At 35.7% G+C, this 22,463-nt stretch overlaps 1 protein-coding gene and 2 long non-coding RNA genes across 6 annotated transcripts; 1 reads left to right on the top strand and 2 right to left on the bottom strand.

Annotated features, from left to right (window-relative positions):
* Positions 1-1,538: 1,538 nt before the first annotated feature.
* LOC110689121 lies at positions 1,539-7,947 on the bottom strand. Of its 2 annotated transcripts, none has more exons than XR_002504806.1 (2): positions 5,823-7,947; positions 1,539-2,268 (listed from the first exon to the last, which is right to left on the bottom strand). It is a non-coding gene; the product is annotated as an uncharacterized LOC110689121 (long non-coding RNA). The 2 variants fall into 2 exon arrangements; XR_002504807.1 differs by having other exon boundaries at positions 7,498-7,933.
* On the bottom strand, positions 3,037-5,816 carry LOC110689122. The gene is made up of 2 exons (XR_002504808.1): positions 3,593-5,816; positions 3,037-3,259 (listed from the first exon to the last, which is right to left on the bottom strand). It is a non-coding gene; the product is annotated as an uncharacterized LOC110689122 (long non-coding RNA).
* Positions 7,948-16,491: 8,544 nt separating the features above from the next.
* LOC110689119 lies at positions 16,492-21,923 on the top strand. Of its 3 annotated transcripts, none has more exons than XM_021865848.1 (5): positions 16,492-17,050; positions 17,538-17,608; positions 18,044-18,176; positions 20,827-20,923; positions 20,998-21,192. In XM_021865848.1, the coding sequence occupies exons 1-4, from the start codon at positions 16,894-16,896 to the stop codon at positions 20,904-20,906; spliced, it is 441 nt and encodes a 146-aa protein (XP_021721540.1). In that variant the 5' UTR covers positions 16,492-16,893; the 3' UTR covers positions 20,907-20,923; positions 20,998-21,192. The 3 variants fall into 3 exon arrangements, 2 of the variants coding, with proteins under 2 accessions (XP_021721540.1, XP_021721539.1); XR_002504805.1 differs by adding an exon at positions 21,312-21,923 and having other exon boundaries at positions 16,493-17,050; positions 20,827-21,136; XM_021865847.1 differs by having other exon boundaries at positions 16,493-17,050; positions 20,827-21,192.
* The last annotated feature ends 540 nt before the right edge of the window (positions 21,924-22,463 follow it).

Below are 22,463 nucleotides of genomic sequence, written 5' to 3'. Positions count from 1 at the left end.
AAGAAATTAAAACTATCCGCAACACTAAACTTTCCACACTTTCACTTCATTCGATTATGATTCAACGTGAAAGGTACTCATCACTGGATTTGGTTTTGGGGAGACACAAATGGGTGTCTACAGAAGCCCCCACTTTGACAGAGTTTGGAGAAACGCAAGTTTCGAAAACAAAAGTCAAAGTATCGATAGGGTCGGATAATGATTCAGAACGTTCTGCGATCCTAAATCACTCTTGTAACGCCAACACCTGTAAACTAGCGTTAGTTAAACAGATAAAAGAGTTAAGAAACGCGTATCTTGCACCGTCGAGCACACGTCTCTGAAGTAACCAATTTGTTGCCGCTTTACTGTTGTTTTGATGACCTCCTGCCAAGAGAATGTCATCCCGCTTGAAAACCGCTGCGCTTGTAACTGCTTCCAATATAGAAGATTGCTTCGCTTGAAACGATCCTCTTACGCTTTGATAATATTCCACGTCTAAGGGAACACTATCGAAGACAACTTCGCTTGAAATCACCTTCAGTTGTTTGTGACAACTCTCCACAATCTAGGGAACGCCATCTTGCTGTTTCGATGTTCACTCATCTCTGAACAAAGAGCTTCTTTTTTTGGATATGTTCACGCGCCTCTGAACAAAGAGCTTCTTTTTTTTAATATGTCCACGCTTCTCTGAACAAAGAGCTTGAAATACATGTCCACGCATCTCTGAACAAAGAGCTTGATAATAGGATGCCCACGCGTCTCTGAGCAAAAGAGCTTTGATGATATGTCCACGCGTCTCTAAACAAAAGAGCTTGATAGAAATGTCCACGCGTCTCTGAACAAAGAGTTTCGATGCTTGAATGTTTGTTGCGATAATATTCCGAAGACCAACGCTTGTTGATCTCCAAAGCTCGCTTGAACTTTGCTTCCGCTATGCCAGTACGTCGGTGGTTTGCTGCTTGTGAATCATTATGTCGGTGTCTCCGTGATGAGCCAACGCTTAGGCGCTTTAAGCTAAGTAAGACGATCTTTCATCAGGTCGATCACTTATTGCGATTGTAATCAAACCGACTACTTAATTATGTCAAATTGCTTATAGGGGCCAACTAGCGTACCAAGGAACCCGAAATTGTTGTATGAGGTCGAAATCACCTTTCTAAGAGGCTTCGAGCTCTGTCGCTGCTGAAATATCTCTGGCGCCAAGAATTGGCTCTGTCGCCAGGCGCTAAAAACTATTACCAGACGCTAGAACTCCACCCCTAAAAATGTACCATTCGCGATATGAACTACAATTCTTATTTAATAAAATTTCCTTCATTATTTCCCTTCTATGTGCCATTCATAAGGATCTGTAAAGGGAAAAAGGAAGGAAGAAGTTTGAAGTTTAGCCTTAGCAGAGACACTCCCGGATTCACGGATGACAGAACTCAAGTGAATAGATCCATTTCTTTTTGAACTAATTTCCAATTTCTGCAAATTCCCTCTCAAAGTTTACATATAATGTAAGTATGAAGGATGAACAGTAAAAATATCATGAATAATAAAAGTAAGCCAAATTAAGCTTAACACATTAAACTGAATTGTTATTGAGAGTGTATGGGTTGTTCTTGTTAAAGATGAATGTAGAGTAAGAGAAAGAATAAGTAAGCTTGCTCAATAATGGCTTCCATGAGCCAAACACTAAAACCCCTAAAAAGAAATAAAAAAAAATTCTCAGTTTTGTCCAATATAATAACATTGCCATCAATCTTATTTTCAATTCTCGTTTTAAATTATAACATTAATATCCTTTCTCGTTCTTTTCCCTTTTATTACTTGAAGTTATCGACAGGCAGTAAAGCACCACCTACTGCCTTAGCTGTGTTGACATCATAGCATGCAAACCTCTTCTTTGGTGCTCTACACTGAGGGCAAGCATAATTGTCGGGCTGCAAAACAAGCAAAACAAATAGTTGTTCAGAGTAAATTATTAAAGAAATGGTCAAACTGGAATTAAATTTAATGAATATCAGATTGACTAGCTTGCATGATCTTCAATTGGTTTTGATAATGTGTATATGAATCCACAGTCAGGCATATGTGAGTCTCTTTGGGCTGAAAAGTTCAGTAGCATCTCAGTAACATATAAGCAGTTCAAGTAAAATGTGCTTAAATTTTTTACAGATTGAGTCTTGTTAGAGCCTCCATGTCTCTATAAATGCTTGCCTTTTGTGTCTCAGTTAGTTTTCACCCAAAAAGTGTAGGAGCAAGACATTTTGGAAGTTTTTCACATCAACATCAGCACATCTGCATTAAAATGCAGAGCATCAGGAGCAAAGAGAGATTACCAATATATTATACAAAGATAATATTGAATATTCAAAGATTAGCTCCATCTAGCTTTCAAATATTACTATCTGATTTCTCTCTAGTTCTATATGCTTCTTCCTAAATAAGCACACAGCTTATAACTCCATAACATGGGGTGTAGGGAAGAAATAAACACATAAGTTATTTGGGTATGGTGATTAAAACTTACTACACACTTCGCATAAGCAAACATAGGAAAGCTTTCAGAGTGTAATGGAAACTTTCTAAAAAGTCTAATCCCTTTCCTTATCTCATTAACTGGTGCATATGGCTGAACCTAGGTTGGTTATTGTTAAGGATGTTCATAAGCCAACTTAATATCTGTTGCTTTTCGCAAATCACGTCACTCCCCAAACCTAGGGGTGAAAGTTCGGTATTCGGTTTGGATTTTACTCCAAACCGAATCCAAACCGAATTATTTCGGTTTCAGATTTTTGAAACCGAATCCAAACCAAATTTGGATTCAATCCAATCCAATCCAAACCGAAATAATTCGGTTTTGAAAAATGAATCCAATCCAAACCGAATTTTTTTTTGGGCTATCATTTTGGGCCTTAAATTTGGGCTTTTATTTGGGCCTATCGTTTTAGTCATTTTAAAGGCCTAAATTTTGTACGTTTCCTGAACAAAATTTTAAGAAAAAACTAAAGTTTTTAAGACTAATATTTGTCACATTAAGTAATAGCATAATAGTTATAAAAATAAAAAAAAAAAACATTCCAGCCATTAGAATAAAATTACAGACATAATAGAAATCTTAAAAATGAAATAGCAGTCCAACTAGCAGCAACTTAATTCAATTGGCAGCAGCTTAATGAAACAATGGCAGCAGCTTAATTGGCTGGCAGCTTTAACTCTTCAACCGTTCAATCAAGCTCAACCAAGTCTTGGTTATTTTGACCACCACCAATTGTGTCAAATTTCTAGTCTAATAACAGAAACAAAAAAGCAAGTTACATAATATATATGAAATAATGAAAAAAAAATCATATAATAATTGTTGTTATTAAAACATATCAAACAGAGGCTATGGGTGAACATCAATTATCGCCGAACAATCAATCTATCACCAATTCGAACATCAAATATCACCAAACAATCAATCTATCACCAATTCGAAGTTTTCGAATAGAATAAAGGAAATCTAGGGACAATTGGACAAAGGAAAATTCACCAATTCGAATTATAAAACATCAAATTCACAAAATTGTAGAGAAGCAGGAAAAGAGAAGTGAAATCTGAAAAGAGAAGGTATTCTTACCTTTCACTTAATCGAACGCGGTGGTAACTGGTGAGCGTTGAGCGGCGGTGAGATACCGAAGTACCAGACTGGTGGTGGACGGACGGAGTGAGGTGGTGAGGGAGAGAGGAGGGAAAATCTAGGGTTTTGGTGAGGGAAAGTGAAACTGTGAAAGGGAAATAGGAAAAGAGGGGACGAAAAGATCTAGGGTTTTGGGTATATATATGTCATAAAAAGGGCTGGATTAGTGGGCTTATAAATTTCGGTTCGGTGTTCGGTTTTCGGTTTTCAAATTCCAAAACCGAATCCACACCGAAATATTTCGGTTCCCATTTTTTCAAACCGATCCAATCCGAAAACCGAAAAAAACCGAACCGAATTGCTTATTCGGTTTGGATTGGTTCGGTTTTCGGTTTTTATCCAATTTACTTTCACCCCTACCCAAACCCACGAAAATCAGTTCTTAAACACACTTAATACACCTGTAACCATTCCTTAAAACATCAGCAACAAGAAGCCCTCAAAACACCTACGAAACAGACACTATATATAAACCCTAGCAGATTTAGCCCCCAAAAAGATGCTATAGGGAGTTAAATACCTATGAAAAAACATCTGTTAACAATCCCTAAACAAACTCACAAGTCTGAAGTGATCAACCCCTAAAATGTACCTCAAATATTTCTCTTGTGACAATAATATCTAATACAATAAAGCAAAAAATTTCATACAAAATAATTTCCCGTGCATAATCTCAATTCATCTCTATAAAACTAAAGACTTATCTAGCATTGTTTTCACTTTGACTTATTATTAATCATTTAAAATAAAAGTGTAGTATCCTTCTTATATTTACGGGTGGCAGTTGGCAACCGAGGAGGTTTGGGCTAGTTTTGGCTAGGGTCATTTATAGGAATAGGTTTTCTTGATTAGTATTATGTAAGTAAATTGATGAAATAAACCTAAGAAAACTATACCTAGACTTTATTCTAAATTAATGGATTAAACACATAAATTTAGTTAAATCATCAAAAAATTCTCAATTAGCAAAAATTTCAACTTTGCTCAAATATACCTTAAGAAAGAACAAAACTGACAAAAACACCTTTATGTTAAAGTTCCATCAAAAACTCAAAATAAACCAAATAAACATGACATTGATTATTTTGACCATTAAAATCAACATAAATCATTCTACCAATGCCCCGAGATGCCGCCTCAAAAAACACATACACAAGTACTTTGAAGCCATTGAAAGTTTACTGTTGGACCTCTCTTATAAAGGTGACATTAGTTTCCTAATTGAAATTAGCTGTATTAATAATTTTTATAAAGTGAAAATTCTATATGAAATTTTAATCAGGAGATTGTATTAATCAACCTATAAGAAAATATTCGAAACACCCACCATTAAATCAAACAATAATAAAAGTGAGAACTCGATAGGAAAATGCTCATTTTAACAACATAACATATCTGGAAAAATACACCCAAATTTCATGACAAGTAAGTCTATATTTCAAACTGAATGAAATAACATCTAAAATTTCATCTCAAATATACCCAAAAATACAACTAAAATTTCAAAACTCCAAAAATTCATAAACCCCTGAAAAAACCCAATACACATTTCATCTAATTTAAACAGAAGAAAGAAAAGAAGAGAGAAAGAGTTGTAATATTGGCAAGAAAGAGAAGGACAAGCAAGATTGTAGTTTGCAAGACAATCGTAGAGAATGGGTACTAAAGATTTTCACTGGGTGTACTTCTCGTCTATTGTTAGCTCTCCTAATCTCCTCTCTTCCCATCCCTTTCTCCTTCATCTCTCTCTGAGTGTTTCCTGTGTTTATGGTTTCTCACTAATACTCAATTAGCAGTCTCCTTTATACAAAATCGATTATTTAACTATCAAAATCCAAAAAAAAAAAAAAAAAAAAAATAAAGGGAAAATTTGCAAAAATTATAACTACAGATAACAAATTGAGGGGGAAAAATAAATATTTCTTTCTTTCTTCCTTCTTTCTTTCAGAAAAATATTAAGAGGTGCTTGATCAAGGAGGTCGAAAAGAAGCTTCATATCATCTCTAAATAAAATATCGACGATTTATCATATATATCATGTTCTTCTTTCTTCTTCCTCTTTGCTTACATAATTGTCTAATTATTTCATTTTTAATTAATACAAATAGGTTTTCATAATTAGTAATCCATATAGATCAAGTTTGGAATAAGAGTTAAAAAAAACACTTACATGTTTGTTATGAATTGAAATTGATAAATCATACTCCGTATGCATCAATTCTGTTTAGTCCCTATAAAAAATCTCAATAAGAAAAATCTACAACTCTCCACAATTAAACTTTATTAAAGAATGAAGAAAACCCATGAAAAAAAAAATGCAAATCTGCTAATATAAACCCAAAAAACATGATAACCAAACTCTCAAAAATAAAGCAAAATACTTAATATCACTAACCAAATCAGACTTCCCTCTCAAACTGAAATCACTATTTATTTTTAACACTTCCTTAACAAAAAACATTAAAACTGACCAAATATATCAACTAAAATCGCAATTTCGTTACCTTTCTTCTGATACAAGTCATACAACCACCGCACCACCATTACCAAAACTACATTAAACACTTCATCCTACAAAACGAACGACCAATCCCAAAAGCAAACAATCGAGACAAACCAAAAAGCGATTATACTACCACCTCTATTAAAACACTTGGCCTCCTGATTCAAACCCAAAAGGAAAAAAAAGTAAAATAAAACAAAAACCAAACCTAAAATGAAAAAGAGAATGAGTGCTAGCAAAAGCAAACTCCATAATACGAATATGAGACACTATCTATATCTTAATTAATGTACTTGTCCACAACCTATTACTTTCTCACACCTGTAATCCAAAGCAGCTAATAGTATTGTACTAGTTATAATTTCTTAATAAATAAGTTGGACACACAAGTGAAAATCAATAGAACTATCCTACAAGCACCAAACAATGAATTCCACTAATCTAATAGTGAAGCCTTACATAATTTTGATAATCAATCCAACTGTAAAGAGACATCGACAGCTTTGACTCCAAACCTAATCAATCCCAAACTGCTAGAGCTATAAACCAAACCCAAAACCATAGGACTAAACCTTAGCAGTCCAAAAAAAAAAAAAAAAAAAAAAAAAGAGGGAAATTAAAACATATATATAATATAAATCAGACTTACCAGTTAAACACAATCAAGAACCACAATCGTAAAACACTCACCGACTGCTGAATTCCAAATCAATCAAACCTTTCATATAATTACAGATTTTTGGATATAGAATCAGGCATGGAATGGGGTTTTGGTTGTTGATTCACAGCAATACTACCAGTCTTAAGTAAAATCACCTGCATAATTAGAGGAAGATTCTATAGAATCTACATAGGAACAAGGCTTTTGGAATTTTTTTTCAAATACAAGCCAAAATTTGAACCTCATGTTGATAATATCTCTTTCATCTGCCTCAGCTCAATAGTAACAAACAACTCCATAGCAAGTAGTAATGTGATGAGCCCTCACTCAATCATTCCCTTCTCTAAGCAACACAAAGTTCAGCGGCAAAAAGGTAGAAGTAATTGCCGCAACTTTATACCAGTGTTAAACAAATCCATATGTCCAAACAATTCCTCACTTTCTGTAGTTATTATTAGGAACAACTTACAAGGTCAATTGCAATTTGAAAACAAAAAAATCCGGTTCTTATTATGAAGTTATATGTTTCAATAAGTTTCTACCCTCACTACAAAATCTCAGTAATAATAGCTAGTCTAGAGTATTAAGCCCCTTGGAAAACCCTAATACATCCACATTTATAAGAATCACACCACCAGTAATTGATATTCGATGGTTTAAAAAAAAAAAGTATCAGCATACCTCAGAAGCTGTTTCAATATAATGATCGATAAAAGCTTCAAGCTAATGGAGAATTAATTCTCTGCCTTCTTCACCTCGTAGACAATAAAAAAAGTATTATATCAACACCAAGATTAATTTCACAACGAAACAAAGGAAATTCCATCCTAATTACATCAAAAATCACATAAGAGAGGAAATTCACAACAAAATAAGCAAAAGATCAAACCCTTCTCCCCGAAAAAAACAATAAAACCCAAATTTTGAATTATAATTTCTTTCATAAAACCATAGAAGTAAATGTTCGGAGGAAACTCAGAGATGAAGTAGAACAGCAAAACAAAGGAAATGGGACACTTCTCAAAATAGACGAGGAAAGAGAAAAAGAGTAGGAAGAGAGAAAGAGCTAAATGAGTGATGGTGAGGAAAAACGGGAAAGTAAGGGTCTATTCAGATGGAGTGAACTCAGCTGAACTGACCTGAACTGAACTGAACTGAGCTGAGTTGAGCACTGAACTGAACTTATTAATTAGTGATTTTTAACTATGGATTAGTGATCTTTGATTATTTATTGATTATTTATTACTATACATATGTGTATATACAAATGTACATATTATTATTAATATTATTATTATTATTATCTCAATTATTATATCTCAAAAACAAAAAGTCATACAACCTACAATAACTTAGTGGGAAGCCGAGATACAATCTGGGCCTCCACTCCTCTAGCTATAGCAATGCCTAACCTAGTAAAAATATGAGCTGCAGCACGTGCTCCAATGTCTTTGCGTCGTCGAGAACCTCTGAATTCGCTTAAGCAACGCAACAGCCTCCTTCTCTAATTCACCAAACGAAGAAAAGAAGAAGGGAATGAACCCATATCCAATCGCCTGACAACGAGCCTCATACTTATCTCGCTTCCGCTGAGCTGCATCAGCCACAACCCGTCCAAGAATAAAGTCAGATAGCCTTGACTGTGTCAAATGAGAAGATCCTGTCAAATCAACACAGACATCGCAACCACGATCCCAAGAATAAAGTAACACATCAGCAGGTCTGAGGGCCTCATCGTTCCCTCCAAACAATCCAATATCAACCTCTTTCCTTGCTGAAATCCTAGAACGATAGCAAACATCAACTAGGGTATCCCGAACAACATTATGTCTATGTTTAATACCCACGATACCAGCACACGACAACGCGTGATCGCCAAAAATATCCCCTGGAAAAACCCTCGAACAAACAGAGCACGGTGTCGAGGCAGAGAACAACAGAACACCCAATCGGTAGCATAATACACATCGATAAGTCTTTGCATTCATAGTCTGACCCAATCCTGAAATAGGAACGGCCCGAAGCCAAGCAGACGTGTGATCTCCCTGCTGAGATTTCCACAATGCTAATAGACGAGGGGATAATGAAAAGGTGGATTCTGCAGAATCGATAACCTTCGTGAAATATATATCTGCCAATTTCTTCATAATTTCTGGGGCAGCGACCTCACTGGGATTACTTAAAAAATCAGACTCCACCACGCCATTAAACAAACCTAAGGCGTCTTCAAAAGCTCGACCATGACCAACAATGTCAGCATGCCGTAGAAGCTTTGTTTGCAACCCAGTAGACTGCAACCGAGAAGCAAGAAAAGCATAATGTCGAACATCACCTGCAGAATAAACACCAAGCCCTCCAAACGCAAATGGTAAAGTGGCAAGCCGCCACTGCCAATCGCCAAACCCATGTCCTGAAGCAGTAACAATACGCTCCAAAGAAGATCGAAGAGCTTCGTCAAAAGTGCGCTGAGCCGCCTCAAAAGTACTAGGGGGACAAGTATTATTATTATTATTATTATTATTATTATTATTAATTACTGATGATTATTATTATTATTATTTATTGATTATTATTATTATTATTATTAATTACTGATGATTATTATTATTATTATTTATTGATTATTATTATTATTATTATTAATTACTGATGATTATTATTATTATTATTATTTATTGATTATTATTATTATTATTATTAATTACTGATGATTATTATTATTATTATTTATTGATTATTATTATTATTATTATTAATTACTGATGATTATTATTATTATTTATTGATTATTATTATTACTATTATTACTATTATTATTAATTATTGATGATTATTATTATTATTTATTGATTATTATTATTAGTATTATTATTTCAATTATTGTTGTTGTTATTATTATTATTATTATTATTATTATTTATTATTGATGATTATTATTATTATTATTATTATTATTTATTACTTATTGATTATTATTATTATTATTTATTACTTATTGATTTTTATTATTATTATTATTATTATTATTATTATTATTATTATTATTATTATTATTATTTATTACTTATTGATTATTATTATTATTATTGTTAATATTATTATTATTGTTAATATTATTATTATTGTTAATATTATTAATATTATTGTTGTTCTTGTTGTTGTTGTTGTTGTTGTTGTAATAAGAGCTTAAAAGAATGACATTTGGCTTTATATCATTAGCAATATCATTAGACGTAAATTAAGAGCTGAATTGAACTGAACTGAACTGAATTGAACTGAGCTAAGCTGAATTGAACTGAACTGAACTGAATTTCAACGGAAGAGAACAGGCCCTAAGAACTACAAAAGACAACGGAAGGCACAACCGTAAAACAAACCCAATTTTCAGAGGGAAAAACTATTTTATAGCCATTCGTGTATCACTTTTATATATACTACCTCTGGATTTAGGCAAAATTTCCTAAGCATGTTTGTTGAAAGATAAGAGTATACTTAAGTATTAATTCAATTAAAAAAAATAATTCAACCAATCATCCATGTAGTCTCATAAACCGCTTTTAAGGACTCCAATCTGGAAAAAGAATTGATAGCTTGTACTTTTGTTGTTGTATCAATTATCATTTCAACGATCAACCTCTCCCATAATGATATCTATGCTACCTAATATCGTCATAATATCAGCCAATTTCATTTTTTTAACTAACTGAGGAAGTATTTGCAAATTGATAAAACCCGGATGGCAAATTTTCCATCTCCGAGGAAAAATACTCTGATCTTAACCCACCACCACGATACCACCTAGTTGTACATAAATCACCAATCAGGCCACCACCACCACCTACCACCGAACCCAGCAAACCCAACATCGACGACCCCGTACCCAGCAACCCAAGCACCGACGAACCCAGCAAGGCAGCAACCCAAGCGCTCGACAAACCGACTAACCTACTAACACAGCCAACACTGACGAACCTCGAACCCACGACCCCAGACGACCTCCTGAACCCACCAATCTAAGCCACAACCGACGACCCTCGAACCCGCGACCTATCGATCTAACCAACCGATCAAACCCACGACCACCAAACCCTGACCCACCAAACCCACGACCCTCGAACCCACCAGCTCTAACACTGACGATCGGCAACACCAATGTACCCACCTTGATTGTGGTGTTGGACGAGGAGAGAGAAAAAAACTGGGGATGAGAATAGTTTTATTTAGGTAGTGTAACAAGGTTGATTAAAAAAAAGTAAGGGTAAAATGGTAAATTTAACCCTAAAAACTTACCATAAAAGGAAAGAAAAACAAAAGTTGCAAGTAATGTGAACCAGCCAAAAATGACAAAAGTTGCGAGTAATAAGAACCGGAGGTAGTACTATATTAGTGTGTTGATTCTATTTACAGCATTGAATTTACATGTTGACTTGTGAGACATGAATTTTAAAACGTTATTATTACTCTATCTTGATTCTATAGTATTTAACAAGAACAAAATCATGTTGTGGAATTGGATTTTTATTTTTTTTAAATTTTTTTGTGCCATAAAGGGCCTAAATGACCCCAAAAAACCTTGATCGAAAATTTTTCATCACAAAATAAATAACATCACTCAAACCGAGACATTTTTGACACGCATATGAGACATTATTTGCGTTTTTTTTGCTAATTTTAAGGTTAATTTGGATCCTTAAGAACATGACTCACAAAACTTTAATCGAACAATTTTGACACGCACATCGAGACATTAAATGTTTAAAACGGGTATTATAGTATTTTCTTTAATTATTTCAACTTAATGAAATAGTTTTTTAACGGTGTTAGTCACGGTTGGGAAAAAAACCAAACCACGGGTGTACCGATGAGAAGACAAAAATTTAAGAGTGTATCAATGGAAAAAGTCAAAACCAGTGTATTACCAATGAGAATTTCCCATAAATTTATTTTTGTTAGAATTTTGGGTTATTTAGAAGGACCCATTAATTGAGGAAAAATACAATATAATAATCCCAACTAAACCTGGGCACGGGCCGGGTTGGCCCGCGTGCCGTTCGGCGCAGCCCGGCACGGCCCGAATTCAAGCACGGCACGGCACGAAGATCAACTCCCATGCCACGGACAGGGTTGAGAATTCCCAGGCACGGCCCGGCACGAGCACGGCCATGGCCCGCCATGTTGGCCCGTCGTGCCGGCCCGCGGGCCAACGGTAATATTACCGTTTAGTCTAGCTCCTTAATAAGCCAAAAAAACGGCTAAAAAAACGGCTAGTTTTTTGCCAATTTGCTCCCCAAAAATTCTATAAATACTCACCTCCATTCATTCCCAAATCACAATCTCTTCTTCTTATCTCTTATATTCTCTAAATCTCTAATAATCCTTATTTTCTTAAATTCTCTAATTATTCTCTTAAATTCTCTAATTAAAAAATTAAAAAGTTCGTAATCGTAATTAGTGGAGCGTTGAAGCACGGTTGTAAGATCTAAACTAATCTTAAATTTATTATTGTTTTATTGTTATTATTAGAATAATCTTGTTTAATTATTATTGTTGTTAATTGTTATTGTTGTTGTTATAATTGTTGTTATTAATTATTATTATTGTTACAATTGTTGTTATTATTTATTTTTTTTGTTATTGTTATTGTTATAGTTGTTGTTATTAATTATTATTATTGATATTTTTATTGTTAAAATTGTTGTTATTAATTATTATTATTATAGTTAACCACTTTTTATTAAAAAATTAATTGTTAATTATGGCATCGAACAACCCATCATCTAGGTCTAGGGGGAAAGGCCGACTTATCCGTAGTAGTAGTTCTAGGGAACCACCAAATACAACGAGCCCCCAAATTACGAGTCAAACCAATGACCCCATTTACTTCCCCCCGGGCTATGAGCCATATAATACGTCGGGATTTCCAGCACCACCACTAAACCAATTTCCACTACCACCATACCAATTTCCACCTAATTATATCGGTGATCAACAAAACTATTGTTCTAGCCAAGGTAGCCAAGAAAGTACCCGAATTCCCTCCGGTTCTACCCCTTCTACTGCCACTCCCACTAGTCCCACTACTAACCATCACACACATCATGAATGGTTAACCGAAACTGAGATGCTACTTTTGAAAAACCGAAGGAGTGAGGTATGGCGTTATTTTGTCCTAAGTAAAGATGGTGAACAATGGGCAAAATGTAAAACATGTAATAGTGTATTCACGGCAGTTACCAAAAACGGGACGGGACACTTATCTAGACACATGAAAGCTTGTGCAAAACCAGCTAGTGATCCAATCCAGCCCAAAATTTCCCAATTCCATCCATACGGCTTTACATACAACTATGAGAGGGATAGGGATAAACTAGGAAAAATGATAGTACACGCCGAACAACCTTTTCTTTTCTTGGAAAGTGACGCATTCAACACCTACATTAACAAAGCACTACAACCCCAACATAAAAGAATCTCTAGGAAAACCGTTCGTTCCGCCGCAATGAAAAATTTCCTAAAGTACAAAGTCCGGTTACAAGCCGAATTGAGTAACCTTAACTGTAGAGTATCTTTAACAGCCGATTCTTGGGATAGTGGTTATAAATATCACTATTTATGTGTGACTTGCCATTGGGTAGATGATCAATGGATGTTACAAAAAAGAATAATACATTTCAAAATGCTGGAATACCCACACACTGGCATTAACATTGCTCACCATTTAATGCAAGCAATAGACGAATACAACCTTCGAGATAAAATGATGTCTATGACTTTTGATAATGCAACCTCTATGACATACACAGCTAATCTTATCAAACAAAACTTAACCGATGTACTATTAGACGGTGAAGCTCTTCATACTAGATGTGTTTGCCATGTACTTAACTTATGTGTACAGGATGGAGTTCGGGCAATTGGCCCATACTACAGCAAAATCAGAGATGCTATTATGTCTATTAATAGCTCTAACATGAGATACCAAGAATGGAAGAGTTTTCTAAAACAACAAAAGATAAGGGTAATAAAAATTAGAACCGATTGCCCAACTAGGTGGAATTCCACCTATGACATGTTAACAAAGGCAATTGAGTACAAGGACCCGTTAACATTATTTTACAACCAAAAATTTCCACAAAATGCTTTGTATGATGATGATTGGAATAACTGTGAAAGATATATGCAATTTTTACAGTTATTATATAACATGACGTATTGTTTTTCTACTGTTTACAATCCTTGTGCTCAAAACTTTCTTTCTAATGCATGCTTACTCGCCCAACTTTTCGCTGATCATCGCCATCAAAGTGATTATGATCAGTATCTTCCAGCAATGGAAAAAAAGTGGCGTAAATATTATAGTGAGATTCCTTTGATTTATATTTTTGCTTCCATATTAGATCCTAGGCAAAAGTATGAAAACACATTTATGTTAGTTGACATTTACTTTCAATGCATGTTTCTTGACGATGATGTAGAAAACTATAAGACTAATGTGAAGGATCAGTTTTTTGCTTTATATAGAGTCTATGAAGCCAAATATGGCACCGTTCCTCGCTCAGGGCCTTCCCAACCATCCAAAAACGTAAGTAAGAAGGCCAAACATTTATTTTCACAAGCTACTAACTTGATTTCAAGGTTTTCAGGTGATTCATCAATCAGGAGAACGCAAAGCGACGTCTCGGAGTTGCAGATGTACCTGAGTTACGACTTCACCAAAGGCATGGACGACGATGAGATAAACAGCCTCGACCTCCTTGCATGGTGGAAACAACAAAGCTCGAAGCATCCAACTTTGGCGGCAATGGCACGAGACATTCTTGCTATCCAAGTTTCCTCCGTCGCCTCCGAACGAGCTTTCAGCGCATCCGGAAGGGTTTTAGACGATAGAAGAATAAGTCTAAAACCCGAAACACTAGAAATGTGCGTGTGTTTCAAAGATTGGTTGGATGCGGAAAATCGCTCACAAGACCGTTCTTACGACCACAACGACAACGAAGAAGGAACCTCCGCTTCCGGTTCGGGTTCGGCTAGTTCCCAATCTATGCAACTAGCCGATGACCTTGAAGGCGAAGACGAAGACGAAGACGAGCAAGAAGAAGGAGAAGAAGAATAGACAATTATTGTATATTGTACGATTTTAAAAATATCAATTTTATCATTTTCCAATTTTTGTTTAATACCATCATTGTATGATTTTTATCATTGTTATCATTGTACAATTTTCTCAACTCAAGTAATAATAATATAAAGTACGCATTATTCACATCCAAAGTCCAATTTGCCTTTTTTCCCCGTTTTGTTACAATTTGTAAATTCATATTAAAAAAAATAAAATTATAGCAATTACTAATAAATCATAAACATTAAATTTTAAAGTAATAGTATAAAGTAAATATATAAATATAAATATTGAATATACAAATTATAAAACATAAATATTCAACTTATAATTATAAAATTCATAACTTAATAACTTATAACTTATAAGTTATAAACTTATAAGTTATAACCTTATAAAACTTATAATTATAATTTTATAACTTATATACATTATAAACTTATTAATTTATAATGTTGTCATATAAAAAAAAAAAAAAAAATTATTTGAAAACTGCACCAGCCCGCTGCCAGCCCGCCAGGCACGAGGGCCGTGCCGTGCCGTGGGCTGGCCTGTGAAAATGCCCGGCACGGCACGACACGAAATCCTGGGCCCGCCGGCACGACCGGCACGGCACGAACCAGCCCGTGGCCCGCCAGGCACGGCCCGCGGCGGCACGGCCCGGCACGGTGCCCAGGTTTAATCCCAACTATTGACGATTTACTTTTAATAATGCCAACTAAGGTTATCATCTACTAATCCCAACTATTGGATATGTTTGCCTAAAGTAGTCCCAACCGGTCAACACCAAGTCAATGACTTGTTTTAGCAGATAACCAGTCCACGTGTCAGCACGTGATTGGTCTAAAATAAAATATAAAAAATTAAAAAAAAGGGGGAAAAAAAAACCTCCCAGCCACCACACATCCCTTTCCACCACTGTGAAGCCCAGATCTAGCCCAACCCCAGCCCGCCGACCGTCTCCCCTTACCCCAGAAAACGACCGGCACCAGACCCCCCCATCCCGACCTTTCTTCCTCTCGTCTCCTCCGTCGTTTGACGCTCGGAAAACCCTCTATTAACCACCTCGAAATTCCAGCCTCGACCTCGAGAAACCCCTACCCACGCCGGAAAACTACCAATCTACACCAAAAACCCAACCCTGACCCCAAAATAGCCATCTCCCTTCTCACGATCAACCTAAATAGCCTTTGACTAGGTATGACGTGCGACTGGAAATTCAGGTATAGAAAAGGTCGGACACCGGAGTTTCGGGAGTGGGAAGGGACGGCGGGTGTTAGGGAGGTGGGTGGTGGTTGGCCGACTGATTTTCAATTAGCTGTCAACAGTTGGGATTATTAAGTTGCATTTTCCATTAGGCAAAAGCTAACGAACGCCTCGGATGCGTTGGATAAACTAACTAAAAGGAAAAATATTATATTAAAATTAATATTAATTACACTGATCGACGCGTGATTTTGTCATATTTTCCCAAATTAATCACTTTAAATACTATTTTAAATGCTTATCCAACGCTCATTAACAAGATCCTATCTATTAATTAACAAAATTTCAATTAATTACTCTTGATTGGAATGAATCACAAATTATGCAAAATTTAAGAAACTAGAATTAGGCGGGCTTGGGAGGCCTGCACAAGTGAGTTCTGCAAAAGTAAGCAGCGTCTCAACTTGGCTAGCCTTTAACCCCTCCAAAAATTATTGCGCACCAATTCTTATTGATAGACGCTGCGGCCGGTTCTCACCGCCCGCTTTGTTTTCCTTACTCATTAGTTTAAGGCAGTTTATAAAGTTATTCAAAACTTCTAATTATATAACTCCAAACCACCTTACTCTTCACCTTCTTCCGATGTGGGACAAACAAACTCCCTTTTCTCTATTTCTTCCATTTTTGTTTTCTACCAACCTTCTATTGTACCCCCAAAAATTAATTTAAGCTGAAACTCTGAAAGCAAAGAAATGGAGAGCCAACAACAGTCATGGAAATTGAGATTTTCCTTCAAAAATGCTACAATTATTGTTTGTTTGTTTAATTTGGTTACTGCGCTTTTCTTGCTTCAGGGCTTCTTTTCTCCTTATTCTTCTCGCAGATTTCCTCCAGATCACTCAAATTCAGGTTTTTATTTTATTTTTCTAATTGGATTTTTGTACCAAGTGAATTTTTGGTTTATTTTGCAGCATACCAAAGATCCATTCTTTATAAATGTGCACTATTATAACATAGGTCATGATCCGGTTCGAATCCAGATTAGTCGGAGTCTAGTGTGTTTTGAAAATTAGCCAATAACTGTAATGGTTGATTTCTTCTAAGTTAGAAAGGTGATTTATACTGTTGTAGCTATGAATGTTAAAGTGAGCAGGATTCTACATTTTCGGCAAATTTATGTCTTAGTTTACTTTGTATTATTCAATTGAGATTGCAAATCATCTGAATTATTCGTTTTTTGATTGGTTTATGACCTGGGTTTGTTGAAAAAAGTTGTTAGGAAATTCTACTTTTCTCCTTTAATTTATCTGGGTTTTTGTCATACTGCTCACTATTTTCTATTTTTCTGTGATATAGCAGTCTTACAACTCAGGATTTATTATTCTTTTTATTACAGTTCAGCTTAGGTATGTTAAGGAATCTGATGAACTTCGGAGAGCTATGCAACCATTGGAGCTGATCCGAAGAGTATGTTCTATGAGCTTGTCTTTTGAAAAATTTACAATTTGTAATGATGCATTTTGTTCAATTTTTGAGGTTTTGAATTTGTTTACTTTTGTTGATCAACGTCAGGATCAAATTCTTCTTTGTTGTCATTTGATAGGAATTGTGGTAGCTAGCAAAGGTTAATCATATATGCTGAAGTAGACAATCCTCGGGAATCCGAGGAAGTATATGATTCCGATGCACGAATGTCCTGTCACTGATACCTCATTGCACTATTGCCATTTTGATATGAATCTAGGGACTTATGCTGTTGGGGAACAACTGTAGAAATGATATTTTATCTGTTTGAGAAGGCAATGTGATGTTACCTGAGTAGCTTCCCTAAATCTCTTCTATGAGTGTCGATTTGTCATCTCTCATTCTTAAAAGTACCCACTTGTGATCTCTTGCATTTAGGTCAGGGAAATTGAACGAGAATCATATGCAGAACCGGAAACAGTTCAACATACAGAGACGAAGCAGACTGCTGCAGTTGATCTGTCAAAGAGGTTAAACGCCCGCACTTTTACTGATGCAGCAAGCATAAAAGGTAGGCAAATAGTCAGTTAATTCCTGACCCCTTTCGCATAATTTTTTTTTTCCCTAGATAGATGATGTGTTCATTTAGTGTGGCTTTCATCTTTCGATGGGAGGGTCATCTCAATGCTTGTTAAATGGCAGTTAGATATTTTAGGATGGACATGAACTACAACCTTTAAGATCTATACATTCCTCGACTACACTTGTTTAAGACCTAACTATCCCATATGCTGACATATGTTAAACAGACCAAGATACGTTGCAGTTTCTAAGATGGGCCAGGAAAATTGAGCCGCCGTGTCAATAGAACAGTTGATTTGTAATTTCATCTTTGACAGCAAGATACAAAAATGAGACCAAACAAACCTTGATTTCCTGGTAGAAAAGCTAGATGACAAGCTCCTGCTAACATGACTGATACAACACTAAACAAAAAGTGTGCATGAATTGATATTCTTAGGCTTGAAACTTCCATCGCACCAGCAACTTTATTCTTCCAAGAAATTCATAATGCCTTGCCGTCAGATCGAATATCCACCTTCTCCAGCTCTCTTCTCTTCACTTCCAGCTGACGTTTTAGCATGAAAATTCCCCCCGCCTTTATGGCATTAACAGCTAGAACACTCTCTCCTTTCGCAAATTGCTACCGATTTACTACAGTTCCATCCAATGCCTGCCAAATATTCCCTTATCATTTTTGTCCATGGACCATCCACAACAAAGAAGTACTTCATTAGCTACTGGTTTCCCAGCTAGCAGAAACCTGATTGATTAAGATACCTTACTATAGAGCAGTTGCATCTTCTTTTTAAGCTCCAGTACCCTCCAGCTTTCTTCTCAAAATGATCAACAAGTGTCATTACATTCTCTGTGTTAAGACTGTTAAGTGTCGACAGATCCAAATTTGAAGACAATATCGTTATGATGAATCTATATCTCCCGGTGATTTGGAATTCTGTAGCACACAAGATATTAGGCTCATCATCCTTCCTAAAATAGGAAGAATGTGATAAAATTACAAATCTAATTTTTAATTAGAGTAGTATTGTTCTTAGTGATATTGATACCGAGTAGAATCTCTTCAAATATACTTAATAATTGAGTTGTCCTTGAATAAGTGATGTTCGTCCTCAGTCTACAGTAACTGATGATGGCCTACTGCTGTATGCACGAGTCTCCATACATATAATTTTCACTTGGGTAAAATTTCTAAGTACCAGAAGTGCTCCCAAGCATGGTGAAGACCCTGTTTTAAATTTTCCTGAACTCTGGACTATTACTCTCCATTGAATCAACATAAGCTGACCTAACAGTGAGATCTCACAATTCCCCCATTAGTAGGAATTGAAGTCATAAAGCAAAAGAATGGCCTGGTTGAGTCTCTAATTCTCTGTGGAAAGCATTTCATATGAGAGCAGAGTTTCATTTCCTCTGTCCAGAAATCACTAGATCACTGACCTTTTGCAAGTGCATCCATTAACAGTCATCTTGGCTCTTTAACTTTAAGCCAAAACCTACAACCCACCTGTCCTCTGGATTTTAATTGTTGCACCTCATTCAATTTACTTGTAAACCCGATTCCTGTGCTTTCTTATGCTCTTACACTCAACTTGAATCTCCATGAGGTTCTAGGAGAATAAGAGTTGTGAAAACTGTGCTCAACTGCAGAGGATATACTTCCTTTGTCCCACATTAGTCTAAAAACTGATAGTGGACATAGTTTTAGGAGATAAGCTGTGTTTGGATAATCTATTGCTATGTTAATTGAAACATAAATTTGGAAAAATGATACTGGGTACATAGAACAAGTATGAAAAAATTTACAAGTAGACAGTTTCTTTTATGAATCCAAAATGCTTTTTTTTTTTTTTTGCTAAGAGTTTTATACAATAAATTGATATTGAGTAACCCCAGTCCTCCAAGTCTTTAGGAGGTTCTAAAACTTCCTTCTCCATTGGAAAATATAAGCATAACCAGAACTAGTCGACCAAAAGTTACAGATGATAGACTAATACTTATCTTGATATCCTGAAGCACTGGAAACAGAAAGAGCACATTTTTTCAAAGATGTTAGAATTTTATTTGCTAGAAGCAATCTTCCAAATGGGTACAAAGTCAAGCATTTCCAGGAGGAAACTTTCATTTGTACAACATCGATTAGACCATGAGTAATCTTAAATTCCGACCATTAACTTTTATCAAGGTCCAAGTTTATCTGAATTTTGGGTTCTAACTTCCAAGAGTCATTTGGATAGCTACATTAAGTTTAGTTTGCCTCGTAATATTTTTATGGAACAGCTGGTTTTAAAAAAAATATTTACCTTTCTTCTACTAGCTATCCCTTACTGTTTTCTATTCACTTTTGTAGCTTCAACCTTTGCAAGGATATGAAAATTCTGTTTGATGAATCTACCAAAATAGTAAAATATTTCCAACTAAGCTACATCTATAACAATTTTCTTCCTGGGTATTTTGACTCAATTCATATTTAGGCTTTTTGTCTACTGAAGTTTTGTCATTGGCATTTTTTATGTTTGCATAAAAGTGATATAACAAAGCCATTGTACATGTATCTAGTTGTTGCTTCAGAAATTAGTATGAGCATTGTCATCTGTTTTGTGTTCTATTTTGGCAACACTAATGTACTTTATATTTAATAGCTTTGGAAGAATGGCGGAAGCGAAAGATGGAGCGTGCCAGACAACGGGAAATGGGAAGAAATGCAACAGCTGCCTCTTAAGCATGAATATACTAAAAGTTAGTTTTGTATTCTTCTTAATAGCTGACATAAAGTTGGATTGCAAGCTGTTAAAAGTTTCCCTTCTTCATAGGCTATTCATGCAAAACCTGGGTGCTGTAATGATTAGAGTGCTCTGGTAACGCGACCAAAAACAGAACTGTAAAAAGGAAATTCCAATCTATGACTAGTGTACACCAAGATTTCGAGTGACTTTTGAGGACAGTCATCATGTAAGTTGTACTGAATATAACTGTTTAATTAATGCAGTTGTTCGATGTCCAATCTACTCCTAGCGCAAAATTAGTGCTAGCCGTAATTTCCCTCCTTGTATGGTAATTAAGTTTGTGGAGCAACCTGCCACTTTGCTGTTCGTAGTCAGAGTAGTTTAACTTTTGTATATTGTAGGATTCTGTGTCATCAAGCTTCTGTTCAGGAGAATCAGAGCGCAAGATAATCAGAGCAGCCCTGTTGTATCTTGTATATCTCCAATGAAGGCAATGCCGCAATGGGATATGAAATGTTTGTTAAAGTGCACCACAATAATCTTGTTTCTGTTTGCTCAAAGGCAATTAAGGATGCAAATTGGAGAAGGACATGCTTGCTATTTATTACTCATATCTCTTTAATTTGCATACACCCGGTGTACAGTAATTTACTGCACGTCGGGCTGTTTGCACGTGTGAACAGTTTTTTTTTTTTTCAGAAATTCCAGAATTCTAATTACTTCTCCGCACAACCGTTGAACACAGCAACAATGGAGGATAGAGAAAATGAAAATATGAATTGCGAGAAAGAAATTGGAGATGATCTTACCTCCAATTTTCGATCATCATTTAATTTCTCAAATTGTGAATACCTAATTCAAGATATTCTGATATAAAATTCAACCACCATTAATTGAAAATCTGGAGAACTTGAAGCATACGAGTTTTGACATAAATCGCACAACCATATATAGAAGATGAAGCAGAGAATTTTGTTGATGAATTCGATCAATTTTAAGATGACGATGGGAAGTTTATTTGTGTTGTTGTGCGACGCCAAATGGGGGGGGGGGGGGGGGGTTCTCTTCTGTTAAGATGGCTGAGTGCCTGAGTCTATGGCTGTTAGATGTGGTCTATATGCTGCTGTTTACCTTGGATGCAGGATGGTGGAATTCGAATGCGACTCTCTTGCTGTGGTAAACTTGATTCAACAGTGTAATGGTAGTTGTGCACAGCACCTATTGATCTGATTATTGAGGATATCCGTGAGTTGGGCAAGAGCTTTGATTCTTTTGTTTGCTTGCAGCCTTGCACATTAAACGGAATGGGAATGGGGCTGCTCATTTAGCTTCTAGGATTAGGGCTGGCAAACCCTGACCCGACACGAAAACCCGACCCGAACCCGATCCGAAGTTACTGAGAGAGACCCGAACCCGACCTGAACCGAACCCGAACAACCCGAATTCGACCCGATTTGACCCAAATTTCATATTTCGTAATAATATTAAGTTTTACACTATTTTTAATAGTTTCTAAGCATAACCCGAAATCGACCCGAAATCTGACCCGAACC

Source organism: Chenopodium quinoa, unplaced genomic scaffold (assembly GCF_001683475.1).
Source record: "Chenopodium quinoa cultivar QQ74 unplaced genomic scaffold, ASM168347v1, whole genome shotgun sequence".
Lineage (NCBI taxonomy): Eukaryota > Viridiplantae > Streptophyta > Magnoliopsida > Caryophyllales > Amaranthaceae > Chenopodium > Chenopodium quinoa.
This window is presented reverse-complemented; position numbering and strand designations above follow the sequence as displayed.

Excerpts from the sequence above, each read along its gene's own strand:
- LOC110689119 (XM_021865848.1), top strand. The coding sequence starts at position 16,894 with ATGGAGAGCCAACAACAGTCATGGAAATTGAGATTTTCCTTCAAAAAT. Across the intron at positions 17,051-17,537 it reads TCCAGATCACTCAAATTCAG|TTCAGCTTAGGTATGTTAAG; the intron begins GTTTTTATTTTA and ends TTTTTATTACAG. Across the intron at positions 18,177-20,826 it reads TGATGCAGCAAGCATAAAAG|CTTTGGAAGAATGGCGGAAG; the intron begins GTAGGCAAATAG and ends TATATTTAATAG.